Raw genomic sequence first — 26,305 nt, forward strand, 5'->3', positions numbered from 1 at the left:
TATATATATATATATAAAGGCTGGGGGAGAAAAGGCAGGGTGGCAGGAGTGGAGACCATGGGTATTTGAGCCACTTTCTCATGTAATTTACTTGTGCCTTCAGGACCTGCTCAAGTCCGATCACATATATACCATTCCATTTGATGATGGAATACTGCTGTGCATGACCCACTTTATGGTTAGATGGGTCAGAAAGCACCCAGTTCATGATAGGCAGTTCAGCTTGCATGGTGACTTGATGACCCATAGTCAAACGTTCAGTTTCCACCAAAGCCCAGTAACAGGCTAAGAACTGTCTCTCAAAAGGAGAGTAGGTATCTGCAGAAGATGGCAGGGCCTTGCTCCAAAATCCTAGAGGCCTCTGCTGTGATTCACCTATGGAGGCCTGCCAAAGGCTCCAAACATCATTGCTATCTGCCACTGACACCTCAAGCACCCTTGGATCTGCTGGGTCATATGGCCCGAGTGGCAAAGCAGCGTGCACAGCAGCCTGGACCTGTTGCAGAGCCTTCTCCTATTCTGGACCCCACTCAAAAGTGGCAGCCTTTCGGGTTACCTGATAAATAGGCCAGAGTAACACACCCAAATGAGGAATGTGTTGCCTCCAACAATCCAAATAGGCTCACTAGGTGTTGTTCCTCTTTCTTGGTTTTAGTAGGGGACAAATTCAGCAACTTATCCTTCACTTTTGAAGGAATATCTCAACAGGCCCCACACCACTGGACCCCTAGAAATCTTACTGAGGTAGAAGGTCCCTGAATTTTAGACAGATTTATTTCCCATCCTCTGGCATGCAAATGTCTCACCAATAAGTCCGATGTGTTTGCTACTTCTTGCTCACTGAATTTAATCAGCATAACGTCATCAATTAATGGACCAGAGTGGTATCTTGCAGAGGTGAAAAGTGATCAAGATCTCTCCGAATAAGATTGTGACAAAGCCGGAGAGTTAATAAACCCCTGCAGTAGGACAGTAAAGGTATATTGCTGGCCTTGCCAGCTGAAGGCAAATTGCTTCTGGTGGGCCTTATGGGCAGGAATGAAGAGAAAGTCATTTGCCAAGTCAGTGGCTGTATACCAGTTACCAGAAGATGTGTTAATTTGCTCAATGTCTTGGTCTGTCATCATTTTACTACTATTTCTAAATGTAAGTGACTAGTATATACTTTTGAAATTCCCCCCAACAGTTTTTAGTACCTGGAAAAGAGGGCCTATGTCCACATCAAAACCAAGATCAGCAAATCCTGTAGCTATAACTTTTGCTCCTCTGTCATGGCCATCTTGTCCCATTTTTGCTACAAGAAGACGAGGTCTGCGACCTTCACGTTCCATGAATTTATGAACCCTAAAAAACATTTAAAAATATATCAGTAGTTAGATATTAATTTTCCAAAGGTAAGATATAAAAACTAATTTATTCACAGCAAATCTTTCAAGTTATTGAAAAACACTTAATTTGTTTACTTGTATTTTGGGGTTTTGTTGTTGTTGTTCTATTTGTTTGATTTCCAATTTTTATTTTACATTCAGGGGTACATGTGCAGGTTTGTTACACAGTTAAACATGTGCCATGGTGAACAGCTGCATAGATCACCCCATCACCTAGGTATTAAGGCCAGCATCCATTAGCTATTCTTCCTGATGCTCTCCCTGATCCCATCCATATTTTATTAATGTATCTATTTACATTGAAAACTCCATTAAAGCTATCTCCCCTTAGAGAAAATCTGAAAGATGGCACAGACTATAAGCACGTAACACTGAGAACATCACGGTGAAGTAAAAAATGACAACCTCCCACCTTCATGAGTCAGTGTACAGAGTACAACATGCAGAAAGATTTAAATATAAGCGAAAAAGTGACTTCATAGTCATTTATACATATATGTGACAGACTAGCTGCTTTGAATTGTCCATATCTCATCTACCCTTCATAAGTGTGAACTCTCCCAAGCTAAGAGCAACATGGTTTCTTATAATGCTAAATAATCAAAATGTTTGCTTGCTCCACCAACAAATTCACTTCCAACACAAAAAAGCACTTATCTTTGTTAAAAGAAAAAAAGTTCCACTTTGATGACTTTTACCTTGGCTGTTTTGATATTTACCTAGTGTACAAGTATTGAAATTCAGTTTTTAATGGGAAGCTTGTTACAGAAGTTGGAAAGACCAATCATCAAAAGCTAGTTTTACATTTGAGAGATATGATCACATTAATATATATTTCTAAGTCATGCTGTGGAAGTATAAGTTATTATCAGTTCAATAAATACTGATTGTAATGTATGCATAGATGCCAACTAAATGCTTACTTCCAATTACGAAAATTAAGATTTTATAATTATTCAAGCAATAAATAATGTAAACAAATTAAAAAAATATGAAACTCTACCAGAGTAAGCAGACTGAAATACAAATACCTGGAGGATATGAAGCAGTATCATTGTTAGTTAAACATCTGTTTGACATGAGAAACTCCTGAAGGGGACCATAGTGAAAGTTCAAAATAGTATTAATTATATGAAAACTAATATTATTAGTTTCAATATTTAATATTTATTATTAAATAAAACAACCCCATCAAAAGTGGGCAAAGGATATGAACAGGGAAAGGACACTTCTTCAAAAGAAAAATATTTCATGCAGTCCAACAGCACACACGAAAAAAATTGCTCATCATTCACTCGCCATCAGAGAAATGCAAATCAAAACCACAATGTGACACGCATTCTTTCAAAACCCCAGTTTAGAAGGGATCCATAAAAATTCAGGGGGAAACAAAGGTTGCTGGAGAGGATGGTGGAGAAATAGGAACACTTTTACAGACTGTTGGTGGGGGACTGTAAAACTAAAGTTCAACCATTGTGGAAAAACAGGTGTCGACTTCCTCCAAGGATCTAGAACTAGAAATACCATCTGTGAACCCCACGCCAGTCCCCATTTACTGGGGGGATATACCCAAAGGTTATATAAGATCATGCTTGCTATAAAGACGGGCCATGCCACGGTATGTTTATTGCCAGCACTATTCACAATAGGCAAAGACTTGGAACCACACATAAATGTCATTCAGTGACAGTACTGGGATTTAAGAAAAATTGGTGCACATATACACCGCATGGGAATGACTATCGTAGCTCAGTAAAAAAGGATGAGTTTCATGGTCCTTTGTAGGGATATGGATTGCAGCTGGGGAAACCATTCATTCTCAGCAAACTATCGCAGAAAGAAAACCCCAACACTGCATGTTTCTTGCACCTCCATTAGGTCGGGAATTGAACAATGAGATCCATTGGACCACAGGGAAGGGATCACACACCGGGGCCTGTTGTGGGGAGGGGGAAGAGTGGAGGGAGGAAGAATAGCATTAGGAGATATACCTAATATAACTGGGTGCAGCACACTAACATGGCACATGTACACATATGTAACAAACCTGCATGGTGTGCACATGCACCCTAGAACTTAAAGTATAATAATAATAATAAATAAATAAATAAATAAATAAAATAAATATTATGTACATATTATAATGATAGTACAGATATATATCATGTATATTTCTAATTATATATTATATGTAATGAATAAATTATATACTCTATTAATTATGTTACATAGTCTATATAATATAAATAATATAATGAATATTTAATTTGCTATTTATTATTTTAAAATTCAAAAAGTTTCTCAGTTGTATGTAAGGAAATTAAGCTCCCAGTAGATTCAAGGGGATTCTGTTAACAGAAAAGATGAAATTCTGGCCTAAGAAACCTTACATGTTACCTCTTGATAGCAGATGTTATCTCTTTACTTTCTCCAAATTCCTGGCGATATGCTCCACTCACCATTCGATCATTCGCTTTATGTTCACCAAATACCTTTTTCAGGGCATCTGTGATTTCTCCCACTGTACATCTGAAACAAGAAATGGTGGTTCCATCAACTTCATTATTTTGTGATAAAGATATATATATTTACCATAATATTCAATATAATTAAACATATTTTATTACCTAAGACTGTTTATTAAAATAGACTGTAAAATGTAAAATAAGAATGTTTTTGGCCAGGCGCGGTGACTCAAGTCTGTAATCCCAGCACTTTGGGAGGCCGAGACGGGTGGATCACGAGGTCAGGAGATCCGAGACCATCCTGGCTAACCCGGTGAAACCCCCTCTCTACTAAAAAATACAAAAAACTAGCCGGACGAGGTGGCAGGCGCCTGTAGTCCCAGCTACTCGGGAGGCTGAGGCAGGAGAATGGCGTGAACCCGGGAGGCAGAGCTTGCAGTGAGCTGAGATCCCGCCACTGCACTCCAGCCTGGGCGACAGAGCAAGACTCCGTCTCAAAAAAAAAAAGAATGTTTTAATGTATTATGAAAGCGTTTCTTCTGAAAATACTTGTGAAAAATTTATTCTGGATGCCTTTATGCAACCAATTCTCTTTTCAACATTTGTCAATCAAGAAATGACTGAGTGACCTAATAATTATATATATAGACAAGTACCTTAAGGTTGCTGAATAATTCACCACTAAACACAAATAGATAAAGAGAAACACTCTCATAAATATTTTTTGATAAGAAGTAAATCTTTTAGCATATTCCATCCATTTGTTCACTAACTCATCCAACATTAGCTGTGTGCCTATTATGTGCCAGATATTACTATATCTCTATATCTACTAGAGCAATACAGTAACAAATGAGACCAAAGAAACAGTGCTTGTTCTTATAGACATTAACATCTGTAACATCTAGTCAGAGGATGCACATGATAAACAACTAAATTAATAAATTAGTAAGATAATTTCATAAGGTAATAAGTACTATAAAGACACTAAACCAGGCAAAGATGGAATGGGGTGTCTGGAAGAACTATTTTAAAGTTATTGAAGATGTGAAGATATGACTTTTGAACTAAGATATAAATTATAAATAAGGGGATCCCAAGGGAACATAAAAGAGTAAGAGTGTTTGAAAAAGGAAGCACTAGGCCGGGCGTGGTGGCTCAAGCCTGTAATCTCAGCACAGGCTTGGGAGGCCGAGACGGGCGGATCACGAGGTCAGGAGATCGAGACCATCCTGGCTAACACGGTGAAACCCCATCTCTACTAAAAACTACAAAAAACTAGCCGGGCGAGGTGGCGGCGCCTGTAGTCCCAGCTACCCGGGAGGCTGAGGCAGGAGAATGGCGTGAACCCGGGAGGCGGAGCTTGCAGTGAGCTGAGATCCGGCCACAGCACTCCAGCCTGGGTGACAGAAGGAGATTCCGTCTCAAAAAAAATAAAAAGTAAGCACTAAAAGCAAAGGCTCTGAGATGTAGGAAAATATGTTTTGTGTTCTAAAAATAGAAAGAAGGGCATTAGGAACACAGCATATTGAGGAAAGTGGTATAAGATGAGGTCAGAGAAATGGGCAAGAGTCACATCTAGCATATCTTGCAGACTATCGAAAGATTAGGTTTTAATCTAAAAGGAATGGGCAACCATCAAAGGACTTTAATAAAAGTCATCTCATGTAAATGACGAGTTAATGGGTGCAGCACACCAACATGGCACATGTATACATATGTAACAAACCTGCACATTGTGCACATGTACCCTAGAACTTAAGAGTATAATAATAAAAAAAGTCATCTAATTTCTTTTATGAAATCAGTAGTAGAAAAAAACAACACATACTATTTATATTATACCTTAACCAGTTAAAGCAACATATTTTTTTAAAAGTTCATTATATTAAGAAATAAACACTTAAAAGCAAAAGTAATCTATTTAATGATGTTACCATATGTTGGGAGAAAATTTTCTGTGGGTCACTTGCTTTCTTCACATCCTGTGGGGCAAAGCACTGATGGCTCTTTATTTTGGACTATATTTTCAAAGATGTCTGTATAGTGAATTGCCTTAGAAGACAGGACTATTGGCTACCCCCAGAGCAAAGGGTAGGTATGCTTTCTGTCCAATATAATAGTGCCTCCCTCTAGAACAATGGGGGCCATGCTTATTACCCATTACAAAAGATTCAGAATCCCTAAGCTCAGGGTTCCTCTCCTTGAAAGTACACCTAGGTATCACCAATACACCTAGGTATCACCTAGCAGCCCTTTTTACATCAGTCACATCAATTGGGCATCAAAGGAACGAGCCCAAACCTGCTGATGTTATGGCTATTAATACTGCAGTAACAAACTGTCATTAGGTTCTGATCCAGGGATCTCATATCATCAGCCAGCACCCCATTAAACAGGATAACTTGCTAGCTTACAAGAAGGATAATATTTCAGACCCCTTCTGGTTCTTAATATAATGAATTTATTTATATATTGATATATATAATGAGATAATTTTTAAATAACAACAAATAAAAAAATAATAACAATTAACACATTAAGTGCCATATTCTGTTTCAGGAACTATTTTTAATGCTTTAATGTCTTCTCACAACAATCCTATTGGGTAGTAAGTACAAAAAACTTCACTTTGCCAAATATCATGTCTATGGTAACGCAGAAGCAGATATAACATGAGATTAGATTCTGTTTTTTACTTAGCCTTTTTTAAATGCAGGATGACAAAAGTTAGCAGACGAAGGAGCATGTTAAGGGTTACAAATGGCAAAAAGTTTCAAGAAGGAAGAGGTGGTCAATAATGTTAAATACTGTAGAGAATTCAAGATATGGACTAAAAATTATCCACAATATCAGACAAAGAGGGGGGTCACTAGTGAACTTAGTAAGATCAATTATATTATAGTAGAAAATCAAATGCAGTAGACCAAAATGTCAACAGGAGATAGAAGACTAGTAACAATTAACAAGTATTCTACTCCTAAAAGAACACATGGCTCTAATAACAAGGGAAGGACTGGGATGGGAGTGTGGGGAAGTTGGTTACTCTTCTGGTTGCTTCATGGTTAAAACTAATTCAAAAACAATGGGATGGCAAGTTTTTCCTATTAATTCTGAGATTAATGTTCCCCTCCCCCCCCAGAGCCATTTTAACTGGTAAAATACCAAGGTAATAGGCATAAACCTAGTAATATACTTGAGAGTTCAACACATTTCAACCTGTGAATCAGTGAAATGGATTCATTTCAACAGTTTCAAAATTCCTCAGCCACAGTAAAATATACAATTATTAATACATTTCACTCAAAATATATGAATGTTTTAAATACAGAAGATTTTAAAATGATAAGAATTAAATTTATATGGATGCCATTATTTTCTTTTGGGCTCGCATGGTTTATAGCGTCAACCTTTTATTTAAGTATACTCTGAAAAGCTAAACTGGTCAACTTTCAGTCTTTGGAAACCTCCAGACTTATATATCTTTACCTTGCACGAGATGCATCCACTGCAAGAGCCAGGATATTTCCATCTCCGCTAGCAGCACATTCGGTTAGTGCAGCAAGACAACGTTCAGCCAAAGCTTGATCCCTGCTGGATTTGATCTATGGAAAAAGTCAAGGAAAGGGACAATTTACATGAAAAGAGAATAAAACAGAGATCAAGAGATTAGACCCTGATGCATACCACGTGGCATTTTTTTCCATAATCCTAACTCCAAATATAAGAGGAAAAAAATGAACAGAATAATATATAACCTAGTAAGTTTATTCATTCAATTCATTCATTCACTCAGGATTTCCTAAAATAATATTACATTTGGTACAAGCCCAGCAAATCAGAAACATGCAGGGCAATAATAGTGCTGACCTTCCCAAGTAGCACATGTTACTTGGGCTTTTCTAAAGTAGCAAGACATTGAAAACAAGTAGGTCTTTCACATGAAGTATTCTGAAGGAACACTAAAGATTAGTAGCGACAAGAGAAAAACATATAAACTTGGAGAATATTTTAGTTATAGTTATATGTTAAGTTTCCTTTAGATAAATAACAATATATTGATAATATGTATGTATATTGCTGTACTTTTATTTAAAAATAATCTCAAGAGAGAGAGACTAAGAGAAAGATATACAATGAAAAGCATAATAAAAAAATGTTTTCCCTGGGTCCTAACTCTGCTCTGCCAACAATTTGTCAAAACAAAGTTGCATAAATCCATTTTTTTTTTACAAATTGTACCACCTGTAAAAGAGTCTAAAATATGATAGTGCTGAAGCTGCCACGAATATTATATAGTATATATAAGCAGAGATGGTACAGAAAATTTATACAGTCATCCCTCAATATCTTTGGGCGACTGGTTTCATGATCCACTGCCCACCCTATCCACAGATACCAAAATTCAGGGATGTTCAAAGTCCTTATACAAAATGATGTAGTATTTACATATAACCTATGTACATTTTCTTGTATACTTTAAATCATCTCTAGATTACTTATAATTCCTAATACAATGTAAGTACTACATAAATAGTTGTTATACTGTATGGTTTAGGAAATAACAACAAGAAAAAAAGTCTGTACACATTCAGTACAGATGCATCCATTCTTTTTTTCTCAAATATCTTCAATTCATTATTGGTTAAATCCATAGATGTGGAACCCATAGATATGGAGGTCCAACTATATTTAGGGCAAGAAAAAACTCAACTCCAAATTCTCCATAAAAATGCCCAGTTTTGGCTGGACATGGTGACTCACGCCTGTAATCCCAGCACTCTGGGAGGCTGTGGTGGGTGGATCACAAGGTCAGGAGTTCGAGACCAGCCTAGCCAACATAGTAAAACCCTGTCTCTACTAAAAATACAAAAATTAGCCAGGCATGGTGGCTCATGCTTGTAGTCCCAGCTACTTGGGAAGCTGAGGCAGGAGAATTGCTTGAACTGGGGAGGCGAAGGTTGTGGTGAGCCAAGATCAGGCCACTGCACTCCAGCCTGGGCAACAGAGTGAGACTCTGTCTCAAAAAATAAATAAATAAATAAATAAATAATGCCCATTTTTCTTTATCTTTCATTGGAGACAGAAACAATAAACACATACAATTTAAGAGAAAAATAAAGTAAATCGAGAAAATAACGAAGTGATTTGGCACAGGGTAGAAGGGTGCTATTGTAGATATTGGATCACCGTAAGCTTCTTAGATAAGGTGACATTTGAGCAAAGACCTGAGAAGCATACCTTTTCTGGTTTAATAGAAAACTAGTCATCCATAGATTAGGTAGTTTGCTCTAATTATCTCAACAACAGATTACTAAAATTCAGGGAGTGAAAACACATGCTAAAATTAATTGGGACTAAAGATTTAAAAAATAACTTAATACAAAATTACTGTTGAGGTAGTTCAAGTTTTTTAAAAAATTACCACCACAAGTAAAATACTGTTAAAACCCATGGGTAAAAGGAAAGCATAAGACAATATAAACTTGAGTTCATTACTGAAGACAGCTCAGAGTACTGCAGCAGAAATATATTTTGCTATAAAAATATCTGATTCTAGCTATGAAAGTCAATTTTTATAAAAGAAGAATTTTGATTTGGTCATGGTCCTAAGAAGGTTCAAAACTAGGAAAAGTTACATCAGAATATCCATTTATCCTAAACTGGCACTAGAATCAAAAAGCCTGCATTCAAATCCCAGCTTTCTCACTTATACTATAAACTTGAGCAACTAAATGAGACTCTCCAATCATTAGTTCCCTTATCTGTAAATGGAAATAAAAATAGTAATTACCTGTTAAATAAAATAATACACAAAAACAACAATTCACGAAAACCATTTAGTATAGTATGTGGTACCTAGTAAGTGCTCAATAAATGTTAACTATTATTCCTATATTGTCATTAACGAATTTCTCTCTGTTGCCCAAAATAAAGTTTATCATTATTTATGATAAATGAAACCCCTCAGGCTATGAAGATATAAAGTTATTAAGAACCTAAAGTATAAGAGAGAAGAAAGGGGTTTTCCAAATACAATAAATACTATTAGATTTTTATAGATCAAACTAAAAAAAAGTCATACATTAAACAATCTCAGGAAAAGTGAAGAAAGAAAAGTAATTAAATTTTTAAGCTTCCTACCTTGGAAACAGCAGTAATTACAAATGCCAAAGATTAAGAAGCCAAAGTAGCTTCACACAACAAAAATATACAGGTTACAACAGTGACAATGAATTTGATTTACCTATTTTAGTATTTCATATGCTTTGGATCAACTCAGTGACAAAATAAGAAGGGAACACAGTACTCTAATTTCAATCAAAATAAATAAAGGTTATTATATACTGTACCTTACTAAAGCACTACCAAATATAGTTGAATTTTAAAAATCAAAAAGCAAGTAATTATTTAACAGTAGTATCAGATGCTATCATTCTGGTGAAAGAAATCATAATAAGAAGCCCTGGATTCAAATACTAACTCTAAACTTTATTCTGTTTTTAACTTTGAGTAAGTTACATAATTATCTAAGCCTTGGTTTTAATCTATAAATTATGGAAGGTATTATTGTAGTGTGGTTTTTAATAACAACTTAGAAGTTTCACAGAGGTAGATATCATGGTTTAAAACAAGTTTTTGGTGTCAACAGACTAAGACTGAGTCCTGGTTGTCTAATTATTTATCCTGAGCAAGTTTCTCAATGCCTTATCTTTAGTTCCCTTACATTTGAAATAATGGAAATTAATACCCACCTCATGCTGTTGTAAGGATTAATTTAAGCACAATTTCAGAGCCTAGCCAGTGCCCAGAACACAGAAAATACTAAAAAAACAAAAAACAAAAAACAAACAAACAAAAAAGCTATTAATACCTTCTGAAGTTTTTCAATCTGCCTGTTTCGCACTGAAGTATTATCAATTGCCAGAACTTCTACGGTGTCTTCTTTTTCCAACTGGTACTTATTTACTCCAACGATGACTTCAGAACCTGGTAATTTCCCAAAGAAAAAATTTATTCCCAAATAATTACCTAATTGTAATGCTCTGGGTATGACGTATTTTTCTTACAAATTTAATATCTTTAAGTAGTATTCTTAAGTCTTAATGAAACTTCAACATAGATCAGCAAATCCCAATCTGAGAAGGGGGTGTGAGAGGAAAGTAGAGGTATATGTCAGAATCTCTGTAAGGAAGGACTTTCATTATTCTACCAAACTATTAATACACACTTTCCCACAGTTTCTAATAAATCTTCTATCACTTCAAAATAACAATCAGAGAAGTTGCCATCTAAGATTTATAAGGTAGAGAATGAATACCCAGTAGCTTTTCTAATATTTTTTTGAATTCAGCCAATCACTTTTAAACAAAAAAAGAACCCTTCTATAAGTAGTAAATCAAAATGACAAAGATACTTCCTTACATGATAAAGAATATATTTTACCTCAAACTACCAGATTATTATTCTTATATAAAACTTCCCGCAACCCCTACCACTGGTTATACTCCTTCATATTTCCTTCATAGCACTTATCATGATCTATAATTCTTTATTTGCTTGATCATTTCCCTCTCTTTTACTAGAATGTAAGATTTGTGTGCATAGAGGTCATGTCTGTCCTGTTCACAGTTGTATGCCCAGACATAGCAAGTGTCTCAAACAAAATAAACTAAAAAAGTATTCATTGAACGAATGAATACTCCAATGCAGAGAACACTGTGATCATCAACAGTGTCATCTTCAAAATGTTAATGACATCTACTCACAAACAAGTACATATATACAATGGGTAGACATCCACACACACTTTGTACATATGCTTGCCTGTGTGCATCCATGTATGTGAAAATACAAACACAGATAGATACAAGTATATGAGAAAAAATTTACCCAAGTTCCATTTTTCATTATTTTTGTTTTAGTAACCATACATGTTATCGTCAAATAGAAATGAATTTCTTTTTAAATGCTGGATTTCATATATGAACTTTCTCACTTTATCTTACCAGAATCTATTCTAGCTTGTCTTCGGGCAGCACATTCTTCAATTCGAAGTTTAGGTATCCCCTCAGCTACAGCTTTGGCCATTCCGCCCATTTCTTCAATTTCATTAATGAGCTAAAAGAAAACATTAACAAAACTAAAAGAGAATATTAAAAGGTGTATAAACTATATAAATTTGTTATGAGTGTTATATAATTACTAATATTAATAAAATTATAAACTAAATGTCAATGTTTCATAAGAACATAAATAAACATAAAAGGCATTAATTAGAATTTGCGTGTTTATAGTTACTTGAAAAGACAACTAACAAGTATATTCCAAAAAACACAAAACCTCTTAAGTCTTGGGAGAAAATTAAAGCCACATCACTTCTCTAATCCTTATTTTTAGGTACCTAAAGTTTTCATAATTACATACAGTCTCTAAGAAAATATATTTTAAAATGCAATTTACTTTTATTTGAGCTGCAGAGAAACAATATAACCTCATCTTTAATGAAATCAGGAAACATTTAAACCTTCAATCATAGCTTCATATATGAAGGCAGAAAGCAGACAGAGGAATGATACACGGCTTAGCAGAAAGGATCAAGGTCAACCCACTTTTCCCTGATGAATTCAAGAAAGAAGAATCTGTATTGGATTCTACGTAAGTATAAAATGAGAAGCTAAAAAGAAGAAGACAATTTGAGAGTTTGCAACCACCCCCCTCTCATTCTGTCAGGAGAACCAAAGTTTACTGTCTACAGAAAATGAACTCAAGATGCAACGAACTATCAAACACCAAATACAGAGAGAAGTAAGGGTAAGATGTCTTACCAAAATAAAAGCCTGTACACTAACTAAAGGCTAATAACAAAAAGCACAGAGAGAAAGCAGAGACAATACAGGATGCAAAAGAAAACTTCAGAAAATATCATGAATTCAGAATAAAAAGGGATTCTGCACTAATGTAACAAATGAAGATGACATTAATTATAAGGGGGAAATTAGAAAACAAAATGAGCTCTACAAATTAAAATATAATACATGAATATAAAAATAAGTAGAAATATAAAGTTGACAAATCTTTAAGAACACACAACAAAAAGGCAAACAGATATACTATAGAAAAGATAAGAACAGGCACGGAGCAGTGGCTCACGCTTGTAATCCCAACTCTTTGGGAGGCCGAGGTGGGCAGATCACAAGGTCAGGAGTTTGAGACCAGCCTGACCACCATGGTGAACTCCCCATTCTCCATTAAAAATACAAAAATTAGCTGGGTGTGGTGGCATGTGCCTGTAATCCCAGCTACTCGGGAGGTTGAGGCAGGAGAATCGCTTGAACTAGGGAGTCAGAAGTTGCAGTAAGACGAGATCGTGTCACTGCACTCTAGCCTGGTAACAGAGCAAGACTGTCTCAAAAAAGAAAAAAAAAAAAAGATAAGAACATCAGCACATTAGGATATTATTTAAGGAGGTCCATAGCTTATGACTAGGAGTTCTAGAAAGAGAAACCATATGAAAATGGCAAGAAAAAAAACTGTCAAAGAAATAATACAAGAAAATTTCCTAGAGCTATAAAAATATTTTTTAAAAAAAGGTAAGACGAGAAAGAACCAATAAAGGTTCAGTACCACGTAGGAAAAAAATACACCAAGTTATACATCAACACAAAAAGTAAAGACGACGTCCCAATACTTTCAAAAAGAGAGATCCTGAATGAGAATGGCATCAAATTTCTGATCAGAAATATTGAAAGCCAGAATAAAAATATAGAATAAAAAACAGATCAATGCTTATAAACTTGCTTATGAATTTCCTGAATGGAAATAATGTCAAGCTTAGTCAGACTATCAATCAAGTATAAAAATAGAATAAAGACATTCTCAAACAGGCAAAGTTTCAAATAATTTATCTCCCATGCACCATTTTTAGCAGGTTTCTATGTACTTCCAAATAACCAAGACATAGACATGGGATTCAAGATTCCGAATTCAACAGAGGAGAAATGAAAATATAATCCTACTACAATGGCAAAGAGGAGTGAAACAACAGCAATAGTGAGCAGAAATAGAGAAAAAACAATTTAAATTAAATGAGAACATTAGAAAATTTTAGAAAAGATTATATTGAGATATAATTATATTGGTAGTAAGAGAGGAGGCAAAGTAGGGGTATAAATCAGCCAAAATCTAAACTACTCTACTAGGAAAGCAATAGTGTCTAAGGTCTCACGTGTAATGTCTACAGTTGATATAATTAGAAGAAACAGTATACATGTGATTTTAAACTATGCAGATAACAACAAAAATAAGCAAAGAAGTATGTATCTTACTCCAGGAAGCAGGAAAAAAATAAGTGGAAGATCAAAAACTGCTGTTCTTTGTACAAGCTTTTAATACTAGCTGTCAATTCTTTTAATAAAATACTTTAATACAAATGTATTTTAAATGGATTCAGTTTTGAAAACTATAAAATTAAATCTGAATTTCTTTTTTGGCAAACATTGTTTAAATTATTATATAAATTTGTAAGTGATTTGATTTGTAAATTTAAAATCTATAAATCTTGACTTATAAGTTTTAAAATCTATAAATCTTTATAAATCTGTAAATTCTGAAAACAAAGTTGCAAAGTGGAAAAACTTACCTTTAAAGCAGCATCGTAAACATCATTTGTGAGAGATTCCATCATGTAGGAACCTCCCCAAGGATCAGCCACTTTGGGAATTCCAGATTCTTCTTGAATGATAATTTGTGTGTTCCTGGCAATTCGAGCACTTTTCACAGTTGGCAAACCCAAAGCTTCATCAAAAGAATTTGTGTGCAAAGACTGAGTCCCTCCAAATACTGCTGCCATTGCTTCTATTGCAGTACGGACAATATTATTGTAAGGATCCTAAAATATTTGATAAAAAACAAAAACCCAAAGAAACAGGTGATAGATATTGTAACTATAAACAGCAACATGATTAAACAGCAACTGCTGCATACTTTCTATGTCAATTTCCATATTAAGCTTCAGAATAGCAAATAAATTTAGACAAATTAGTTTAGAAGCCAGAATTAGAAGAGAATTAGAAGAGTCAGAGTCAGTGTTTAGTGCTTAATCTTCTCTTAAGCACTAAAACATTACCTCTTATAATCCTCTGAAATATCAGACGTGTGTTGTGCTTACTTTTATATTGCCTAAATACTTTTCTATAAGTATATCAAGAACACATTCTTTTTCTACTTAAAATTATATAGTCCTTCATTTCATAATTCACTCTCCCCTAATTATTTTGTCTACCTCACAGTCCACAATGATGTGTACAAAACAGGCACTGAATAAATGTTAACCAAACACATAAACAATGAACTGAGATATCTGAAATTTGAGTTCTAGTTTATTGTATGCCTAATTGTGATTTGGGCAAGTCATTGGATCTCTCTGAACTTCAGTTTCCTTAGCTGAAAAAATAAGCAGGTTAAAATAAAAACGATTATTAAAGTTCCTTCCAACCCTAAAAATCTCTATTTCTCCATTTATTCATTTATATTTACTTTATTTTATTTTATTTTATTTTATTTTTTTTTGAGATGGAGTCTCGCTCTGTCGCCCAGGCTGGAGTACAGTGGCACAATCTTGGCTCACTGCAAGCTCCACCTCCCGGGTTCATGCCATTCTCCTGCCTCAGCCTCCCAAGTAGCTGGGACTATAGGTGCCCGCCACCATACCCGGCTAACTTTTTTGTATTTTTAGTAGAGACGGGGTTTCACCGTGTTAGCCAGGATGGTCTTGATCTCCTGACCTCGTGATCCACCCGCCTTGGCCTCCCAAAGTGCTGGGATTACAGGCGTGAGCCACTGTACCCGGTCTATTTTTCCATTTATAAGAACCTGAAGTTATATTTCATATGGAGCACAATAGTTATTATTCAACATTTAAGTGTATAAAAGCAGTGTAACTTTGCACATATAAATTATTTTTAAATGTGCCAAAATAATTTCATATGTAAACAGAACATGTATAAAACAAGGCCATAACTATACAATTTTAAGAGAACAAATAAAATTACCCAAGTAAAAATAGTCTTCGAACAGTCTGTTTGCTTGCATGCTTGTTTAAACATATAACTTTAACACATAAAATATGTATATATATATATATACAATTAATTTTAAATAGGCAGTTTTACGTTAAGAATTATAACTCTTACAAATATATGGGAGTATTCTTATGACTTTTGCTTCTTCCTCATCATTAAATTCCATTTACTTTTTTTTTTTTTTTGACACGTAGTTTTGCTCTTGTTGCCCAGGCTGGAGTGCAGTGGTTGTGAGCTCAGCTCACTGCAATCTCCACCTCCCAGGTTCAAGTGATTCTCCTGCCTCAGCTTCCCAAGTAGCTGGGATTATAGGCATGCACCACCACGCCCAGCTAGTTTTGTATTTTTAGTAGAGGTGGGGTTTTGTCATGTTGGCCAGGCTGGTTTCGAACCCCTGACCTCAGATGATCCATCCGCCTCGGCCTCCCAAAGAATTACAGGTGTGAGCCACCTCACCCAGCCTTGTTTACTTTTACAAAAGTGTTTCAGCACTACATGGAAGCTAGGATGTAAGTGATTTTATATTGTTAACCACTAGAGGGAGACAATTTTTATTTATTTATTTATTATACTATGTATAATTACAAATCTAAGTATACATTATGCTTCAGAATATTTATCATTTCAAATATTAACAGATAGCTTCTTAAATCTATTTCCTGCTTGTGCCATATTGCTCAGAAAAAATATATATAAAAAACTTTATTAAAATTCTACATTTTACATTATATACACACCTGCTCAGTAAGTGACCATCCGGATGTCTGACAATGTGCTCTTAGAAGAAGAGATTTTGAGCTTTTAGGCTGAAACATTTTCTCTATTAAGTGAGCCCAGAGTCTTCTACCAGCTCTCATCTTTGCTATTTCCATATAGAAATTCATTCCAATTCCCCAGAAGAAAGACAACCTAAAATAGTAATGCTAGGTCCAGAATTTAATTAAACTTAACAATATAGAACAGAAAATAAAACTAATTGCATCACACACTAGAAAATCAAGGTCTATATTTTAATTTCAAACAACTTAATTTGAATTAAGATCAGTACATGTATATTTATGTAACTTTAAACCTAACATAAAATCACAGTTTTATGCATATAGAAGAAATTTTGTTTCAGGTAAGAATTATTCACTTTGTAATTGGTTTTCTTCATGAAAGAATCTCTTCTTGTGTCCTTCATTAAAGAAAGATTCAATTTCTTTAAAAATATATATTTTAGGAATACTCAATATGTAAGATAGGAGTCACCTATGAATGAAATAAAACAATGAAAAAAAAATTTGCTTTGTTTAAATAGTCAGAAAGTGTTTTGTAAAAGAATGATTGTGCATTTGATCTAGGCATATACTTCTCCTTCACCTCTCCCTTTTATCTCACATTCTGTGCTGATTTAAACATTTAGGTTACTTGCCTGTCTCTAAAGGCACAAAGCTTGCAAATCCACTCCTGATAAATTTTTGGAAGAAGTTGATTTTTTGAGACAGAGTCTTGTTCTATTGCCCAGGCTGGAGTGCAATGAAGCACTGTCAGGTCACTGCAACCTCCACTTCCCAGGTTCAAGCAATTCTTGTGCCTCACCCTCCCAAGTAGCTGGAATTACAGATAAGCACCACCATGCCCAGCTAACTTTTGTATTTTTAATAGAGACCAGGTTTTGCCATGTTGGCCAGACTGGTCTTGAATTCCTGGCTTCATGTGATCTGCCCACCTCGGTCACACGAAGCACTGGGATTGCAGGCATGAGCCACCACATCCAGCCTTGAAAGAAGTTCTTAACACAGCAGTTTTCAAATATTTTGATCTCAGCTTCCCTTTTTACTCTTAAAATTTACTGAAGATTCCGGCCGGGCGCGGTGGCTCACGCCTGTAATCCCAGCACTTTGGGAGGCCGAGATGGGCGGATCATGAGGTCAGGAGATTGAGACCACCCTGGCTAACACGGTGAAACCCCGTCTCTACCAAAATACAAAATTAGCCGGGGCACGGTGGTGGGTGCCTGTATCCCAGCTACACGGGAGGCTGAGCAGGAGGAGAATGGGCATAACCTGGGAGGCGGAGCCTGCAGTGAGTGGAATCACACCCACTGCATCCAGCCTGGGCCACAGAGCAAGGCTCTGTCTGAAAAAAAAAAAAAAAAAAAAAAAAAAACTTACTGAAGATTCCAAAGAATTTATTTCTTTATTTGTATAATATCTATCAATATTTTATTTACTAGTTCACTTGAAAGTAACAATAAGGAAGGGCATAGTGGCTACTGCCTAGAATCCCAGCACTTTAGGAGGCCAAGGCAGGAGGATAGCTTGAGCCCAGGAGTTTGAAACCAGCTGTGCAACACAGGGAAACCCCATCTCTACAAGAAAATTTAAAAATTAGCCAGGTATGGTGGCACACACCTGTAGTCACAGCTACTTGGGAGCCTGAGGCGGGAGGAACGCTTGAGCCTCGCAGGCTGAGGCTGCAATGAGCAGCGATCATGCCATTGCACTCCAGCATGTGCAACAGAGCAAGATCCTATCTCAATAATCATCAAATCAAATCAAAATAAACCCACAACATGTTAACATTAGTAACATTTCTTATGAAAAATAAGTATGCTTCTTAAAATATACACATAATAAAAGCATCATTGTTTTACATTTTTGCAAATCTCTTCAATGTATGGCTTAAGAGAAGACAGCTGGAGTCTCATATCTGTTTCTGCAATCTGTTGCAATATCACTTATCGTGTAGTTTCTGAAAAACACCACTATAAATTCTTGAGAAAATGAAAGTGAAAAAGGCAAATAAAGCTCTAATATAAGCATAAAAACCATTTTTATCTCAAATACCCCAGAAAGAGTCTTAGCAATGCCCAACTGTTCTTAGACCACACTTTGGGAACTGCTGTCACAATAAGTTCACATATCCCTGGTATAAAGGAGCATTTCAGTAGTCTATAAACACTGAAGGCAGAAGCTATGTTTTCTACATGTTGTATTGTCAGCATATAGGCTAGTGTTTGGCACAGCAAAGCTTAGCAAGTGATTGCTATACTGACTGAACCACTGAATGACTTTCGATTCCAAATTTAAATATTTCATAAACTTCATTTAAGTTTTCCCATATTTGTCATACAACATTATTAAGAAACTGTTGTGAAACGAATGTTTCAACAGCACAGTGGATCCCAAAACCATTACATTACATAGTGCAACAGGAAAATAAAAAATAAAAAATAAAATAAAATAATAGATTAATTCCGTATTCTAAAATGGAAAATTAGAAAATAAAACTGTCTAAACATTATGTCTACATTTTAATACAGTTTGTTAAAACGTGCAACTTGTGTTCTCTAAATAGCTGGAAATAAGATATTCCTTGAATTTACAAAGAAGTACAGCCAAATTTAATTCTATTTTTCATTAGAAATATTGGCTTTTTCTCTCATTATCACTCAAATATAAGAAAATCTAAATCTAGCCTGATATTTATATTTATAAATGCATTTTATCAATATATAAAATGGTCCTATGCATTTCTTAATGTTGAAACAATATCTAGGTTTAATTTACTCACCTTGGTGCAAACTCATCAATTGTCAGGCCAGCCTGGAGTCCAGTTCTAGAGTACTCCAATCCATCTGCTAAAGTATAGGCCAGCTCCAGAATGGCATCAGCCCCTGCTTCCTGCATATGGTATCCACTAATTGAAATTGAATTAAATTTTGGCATGTGCTACATAAAAAAAAAATTGTAACAGTGACTAAGTAAAATATCAAAAGGTTCTATTAAATCCACTTTCTAAGTGTAAATATTATTTTAAAACGATGTTAAACTCAAATATACTTGGTAGTTTATAATATTAACAAAATATTTAATGCTTATTTGTTATATTTAATTTGCTTTCCAATTTAAAGGGATGATCCATGAACCATCATCAGGACTGTACCTACTTTATTTTTCTGGTGGACAAGAATTTGTACTAACCATTCTCCTAAAAGTTTAAATTGTGGAATTACCTAGCTGAGGTTAGGAATGTAACCTTTGGTCTGAGAACTAAATGACGCATTTTTAATTTCAAACCAATGACTTGGACCTCGTAAGAGGTTGTAGACTCAAACTTTGGGTTAATCTGCTGAAGATGTATAAATTTATTATTATTTACTAGTTATTAATTTTCTAATTTGAATGAAGGCATCAAACATGAATAAGTACACAGTAGAAAAAAAAGAAAATGATTTGATTCTTAGTACTGTATGCTGAAACAAAATGGGATAAAATGCATGGCTTTAAAAATCAAAGATTTCAGTTTGATTTACTGTGACATTTAATACTAAGCATGTCCCAGACAGGTTCCTTCCACCACAATCACTACAAAAACCGTATTTCCACCATTCCCCTAAAATTTCATGTTAGGTAGAGTATATCACACATATCCTGCAGAGTCAAGAAAAACTATCTTTACCAAGAGTTAACCAAACATAAAATGCTTGCTAGGCAATGCTTGCTAGAGTTTGGAGATAATAGTAATCACAAGGATTGATAGAGATAAAAAGGGTTGATGACGATTTTCCCTGTGCCATGAAATAATGGTCTGACTTTAACATAGGTAAGGAGAAGGAGCGCATTGCTGGTAAGAAGCAAAGTGTGAATAATGGGTGGAACTATAAACAAATTGCTCACAGGAAAATGAAGGAGAAAAATGTGTCCCCATGGAAGGACTTTTCCCATCATTCTCATTGGGAAAGATGAGTCTAATTCAGGGGTGAATATTAGGGACCTCCTTGAGGTTGCAGATATGAGTGATAAGTGATATCTTCCAATTCAGTTTTTAGCAGAAATAAAGCTGATATTCCAATCCCCATTTGTCTGATACCAGTGTCTACTTCACAAATGCATCTGAATTTTGGAGGAAAATTTAAAAATGTAAGTAGAAGACCTCCCTGAATCTAACAGTTATCAGAGTGAAATTTTAGGAATAAAGAAAACACAGTAAAGATCTATTGCCCAGATTCCTACAAGTAATGACAGAACATAAAATTAGTACATTAAAAACAAAAAGTAACAATAATAAAACATTCTAAATTTATAATACTCAGTTTTAAAATTAGGTTTTAGCATGGTGTAAAAATTCCTACATTCAAGGAACTATAGAAAAATCTATAATAACCACAAAGTATACCTTTGACGTATATTGAAAGATGTCAGCAATAATTTTCATGGATGGTTCTGGAGGAAAAATATATGTGTTTCGAACCATAAATTCCTTTAGAATATCATTTTGGATGGTACCAGTAAGTTTCTCTTTAGGTACACCTTGTTCTTCTCCAGTTACTATAAAATTTGCAAGAACTGGAATAACCGCTCCATTCATAGTCATGGAAACTGACATTTTTTCTAAAGGAATTCCATCAAAAAGAATTTTGGTATCTTCCACAGTGTCAATAGCAACTCCAGCCATTCCAACATCACCACGAACTCGAGGGTTGTCTGAATCATAGCCACGATGTGTCGCCAGATCAAAGGCAACTGATAATCCCTGCTGACCAGCTAAATACATACAGAAAAATAATGTAAGATTCAAGAGTCTAGAATCAAGGTAAATGATTTACTTTAACACCACTAAAAATATTGATTCATCTCATAACAGTATACTTTTATAACAACTATTTTTATGCTCATACATGTCAAAACCAATTTAAACAAAGACACTTCACTTCTTAAGAGAGTCGGTTGTTTCCCTTGTGCCAAAACGCACAAATTTAGTTCCGGATCTCACTAAAGGAAAGAATGGAAGAAACAATAAATCTCAATCATCTCATGTCTATCTGAAGATATGGTACTTGATTGAAATATTTCTAAAATTCATGAAAAGATCTGGTTGTTCATATATGGTAAAAATAACAACATTTGTATGCTTGCTTACTTTTTTGCTCTTTTATCTAATATTGTCACAAGAGGATTCTTGGCTATTCAAATATTCTGGAAAACAGAATTATGACAATTGTACAAAATTTTTAAATAACTAAAATAATCTATACTAAATATAAGTTCAACCTTCCATGGGCACTACAATCTTATAAATCTACCAGTTTAGTATTCAAACAGTATGATTTTATTACAGCTCAGAAAGAATTAATAATTAAGATAATTTTCAGGGAATGAATGCCAGATTGCATTGAATGTTTGTACCACGTTATCACATTTACACTTTCTTTGGGCATCATTTAACTATCTTCCTCTCCAATCCCTATCCCAACAATGTTAAACATTTTTCAAAGGCAAAGCTAATGTCTTCTTTTCTTCATGCAATTTCACCTCACCTAATTACTTTTAAATAAATGTAAGTGTTGTCTTCTTTCAAAAATTCAGCACCTTATTCTAACTCACTTATCTTTTTGACCACAGAAGTTCAAAAAAATCTACTTTTTTCAGAGTGTAGTCTTTAACTACATAATTATAGAGTGAATATCATCTTTACAGAGATTAACCTCAAAAAAATCAAAATATAGGAGGTATATGTCTTATCATAAATACTATGTCTTACATTAAAATCTCACCCTTAATATTGTCCTTATAGAACTTATTGCTCTCTTCCACAGTACTAAAACCAGCATACTGGCGGATGGTCCAGGGCCTAAAGGTATACATGGTAGGATATGGTCCACGTGTGAATGGCTTCACTCCTGGAAGTTCTTCAGGTAAGTCTGTAGTATCTCTCTTGGAATACAAGGGTTTTATAGAGATCCCTTCTGGGGTGTGCCATATTAGGTCTTCTGGGTTTTTGCCTTTCAGCTGCTGTTTAGCCAGGGCAGCCCATTCTGGGTGAAGGGGCTGTTGCTGGTGTAGAAGTCGTTGCCGTATGAGCCTGGAGCCTGATGATTCTTTTACCTGCTTCAGGTAATGAGGTGAAAGTAAAAAAAGCTGATTCTTAGCTCTTAACATGGTGGAGCATGGAAACACCCAACAGAAATAAGAACTGACCTAGAAAAAGAAACATAGTGTATAAACATTTAGAAGAGGGGGTGGGAAATAGGAGCTACTGATTAGAAAGGAACAGAAAAGAAAGAAGATGTATTAGTCTGATTTCATTTCTTCCCCTTTTCTGCTTCCTGCACCTGATATTTTACAACTTTGGCCCCTCTTCTCCATAATTACTATCAGTCTTCTAGCTCCAGTCGTTTTCCTCAGTAGCCTCTTAGCTGGCCTTACTGACCAGTCTTAGCCCCCCTCTACTCCATTCTATATGAATCCCTTCCATACAATGACATCATTGTAAATATGACTATGTCACACTCCCCATGAAATTTTTCAAAGACTCTGTATCATGCGGAAGATATACTACAGCCTCCTAATTAACATCAAAATGCTTTTATTAAATATCAGTTTATGACTCATATTATGTAGGGCAATGGAGGAAAAAAGTGGTGAATAAGACAAACAGGTATTCAAGGTCTTCATGAACCAGTCTCTGTTTCCCCCTCAGACCCACCTCTGTCTTTGTCCTTTTTATGCATTTTGTGCACTAGAAATACTGCATTACCTACAGTTGGCTGTGCATATGTCAATGTTTTGTGAATTTGCTCTTGCTCTTCCTTCTGCCTAAAATACTCTTTTCTAGCTAATTCAGCTAAGGCATTATTTCCAATTTGCAGCGTTTCTATGTGCCAGTAACACAGAAGTCTATAAAGACATCACAGAGAGTAGTAATTTTCATCTCTGCAATACCCGTAATAGGTAGGTACTATTATTATCCCCATTTTACAGATTAGGAAACTGAGGCACAGAAGAGCCAGCATTGATTGGAACCTATGCAGCTTGTTTCAAAGTCCTTGCATTTAACTAACACGCTCACAACTCATCCCAGAACCCGTAAGGTGAGCCAAATGGCCTCTTCAGTAATCTACTGTGCTAATTTATAAACTGCTCCAACATTAGAGCTGTACATTTCTGATAACTAGCATAGACTTTTATACTAGGTTGCTGGGTTCAGTGTCATCATTTTCCAGATGTAGAAACTGAGGCTTAGAGAAATAAAGTCGCCTGATCAAAATCCCACCTCACAAAGCAGTAAACTGTTCACCTGAATTACTAAAACTTGTCAGAGTCACACAGCCTAAACATATAGAGCCTATTATTTAAAAAGATACTGAGATACAAACATTAATATATTCACTATACTATGTGTATTGTACTGGATAAGGCAACAAATAAAGGGAGTTTCAAATTTTATTTTCCATATCACTTCTTACCTATCAGTTTAGTAAAGTTTAAATGAAACAAATACTCAACACTTACTACGGGGTTGTTAAACAAGAGACATAAACCACTGGTGAGAGTATTAACTATTTTAACTACTTTGGAAAGTAAATTGTCAATATATATGAAATGCTTCAGAAATGTTTACGCCATTCCACTGAGGAACATTACTCCTGGGAAAGCTTCTGTAATAATACATAGATGTTCCTTATAGTTTTATTTGTAATAGATAAAATTTAGGAAAATCGTGTCTAATAACATATGAATAAGTGAATTACAGCATATAAAAATGATAGCATTTCATGTAGCTATTAAAATATGTTTAGAAAGCTAGCAAAACTAATCTTTGATGTCGGAAGTCAGAAGAATGATTACTTATGGTTGCTAGAATACAACAGGAGTAAGAGAGGGGCTTTTGGGAGTAATGCTCTTGATCTGATTGCCACTTACATAGATATGTTCTGTTTGTGGAAATTCATCAAATTATACAGTTATGTTTTATGCAGTTTCTGTAAATACATGTATAAGTACAAAGTTAATGTGTTATGCATAGTTTCCCAAAAAAAGAGAAACTCAAAAAGTAGTAAGTAGAAGACTTAAGACACATAATTTTAAATGCAATAGGTTCAGCTATGTAAAAAGTACATAGAACAAAGTCTAAATGGAAACATAACAAAAAAGAGGCCGGGCATGGTGGCTCACGCCTGTAATCCCAGTACTCCAGGAGGCCGAGGCGGGTGGATCACTTGAGGTCAGGGGTTCAACACCAGCCTGGCCAACATGGTGAAACCCAATCTCTACTAAAAATACAAAAATTAGCCAGGTGTGGAGGCACACGCCTGTAATTCCCAGCTACTCAGGAGGTTGAGGCATGAGAATCACTTGAACCCGGGAAGCAAAGGTTGCAATGAGCACAGATCGTGCCACTGCACTCCAAACTGGGCAACAAAGAGACCCCGTCTCAAATCATTCACCGTTGTCTCAAAAAAAAGTATATATATAATAAAAGAAAAAGAAAACAAAACAACAAAAAACCCTTCATATTTTTTAATACTAGCAGGATTTTATTCTTTAAATCAATGGGGTCCTTGTCATCCATCTTTTTGCAAGCCATCCACTATATTTACTAGCTTAAAAGGTGGGTGAGAAAAATAAAATAATGAAGCTACAACTAAACCGTTTCAATAGTAATCCTATAAAAGGTAATTTGAAAACCACCTGAGTCTAAACTGTTGGCAGGAAATATCACACTCATTTCACGTGGACTTTCCCAAATCTGAACAACTAATAGGAAAGAGCCCCGTATAAGGGACAATAACCTCCGAGATATTGCAGGGTCGGTTCCAGACCACCACAATAAAGTTAATAAAGCCTGTCACACAAATTTTTTGGTTTCACAGTGTATATAACAGTTGTATTTACAGTGTATTGTAACCTATTAAGTGTGCAATAGCATTATGTGTAAAAAAATACTGTACATACTTAAAATATTTTATTGCTAAAAAATGCTAACAATCATCTCAGCCTTCAGCAAGTCCTAATCTTTCTGCTGGTGGAAGGTCTTGCTTGAAAATCACATGTGAATTGGTGGACGCTGGAAACAGATACCATTTTTAGATAAAAACACAACTACTGTGGATGGCAATACGACCTCTGAATTTTCTCAGAAGACCATCAAGAGAGGCCTCAAGCATTCAAAGAAGCAACACGCAAAGCAAATATGTTACTGACAACTAAAATGAGTTAAAGAGCAATGATTAATCCCACCCCACACCTCAAAAACAAATCAGTGAGAAAAATATTCTGAACCAGTAACTTTCAAGCTTTAGCTGCTGACGTGTGATTGTACATTAATAGTTCAAGAAGGTACTCTGATGTTCAACCAGTTGGGTTTGGAGATGGAAACATAGGACATGAAAATTATATTTGATATTAGCATAAGTACATCATTAAACACAAAATTATATTGAGAGAAAATCATCAAGTGGTTTAAAACTTTACACACGTACGTTATCCAGGGCTTCGAGCTTCCCTAAAACCACCTTCTTTCTAGACAAAACTGTAATTTCAGCTTTTACGTCAATTTAGACCTGTCTTTTCTATTCTACCTCTCACTCTTAACCCTGTTT

The 26,305-nt window shown here is 35.2% G+C and overlaps 1 protein-coding gene across 2 annotated transcripts in view; it reads right to left on the minus strand.

Annotated features, from left to right (window-relative positions):
• MMUT (methylmalonyl-CoA mutase) overlaps positions 1-26,305 on the minus strand; it is a 37,749-nt gene that overhangs the window by 10,762 nt on the left and 682 nt on the right. For both annotated transcript variants that reach the window (XM_017881099.1, XM_017881100.1), the window contains exons 2-11: positions 22,478-22,901; positions 21,100-21,467; positions 19,495-19,652; positions 16,674-16,845; positions 14,496-14,744; positions 11,863-11,974; positions 10,728-10,843; positions 7,343-7,458; positions 3,786-3,917; positions 1,197-1,344 (exon numbers count right to left, since the gene is read on the minus strand). In XM_017881099.1, coding sequence (XP_017736588.1) covers positions 1,197-1,344; positions 3,786-3,917; positions 7,343-7,458; positions 10,728-10,843; positions 11,863-11,974; positions 14,496-14,744; positions 16,674-16,845; positions 19,495-19,652; positions 21,100-21,467; positions 22,478-22,862 — 1,956 coding nt within the window. In that variant the 5' untranslated portion in view covers positions 22,863-22,901. The remainder of the gene's footprint in view (positions 1-1,196; positions 1,345-3,785; positions 3,918-7,342; positions 7,459-10,727; positions 10,844-11,862; positions 11,975-14,495; positions 14,745-16,673; positions 16,846-19,494; positions 19,653-21,099; positions 21,468-22,477; positions 22,902-26,305) is intronic.

The sequence above is a fragment of the Rhinopithecus bieti genome, unplaced genomic scaffold, assembly GCF_001698545.2.
Source record: "Rhinopithecus bieti isolate Rb0 unplaced genomic scaffold, ASM169854v2 scaffold_12605, whole genome shotgun sequence".
NCBI lineage: Eukaryota > Metazoa > Chordata > Mammalia > Primates > Cercopithecidae > Rhinopithecus > Rhinopithecus bieti.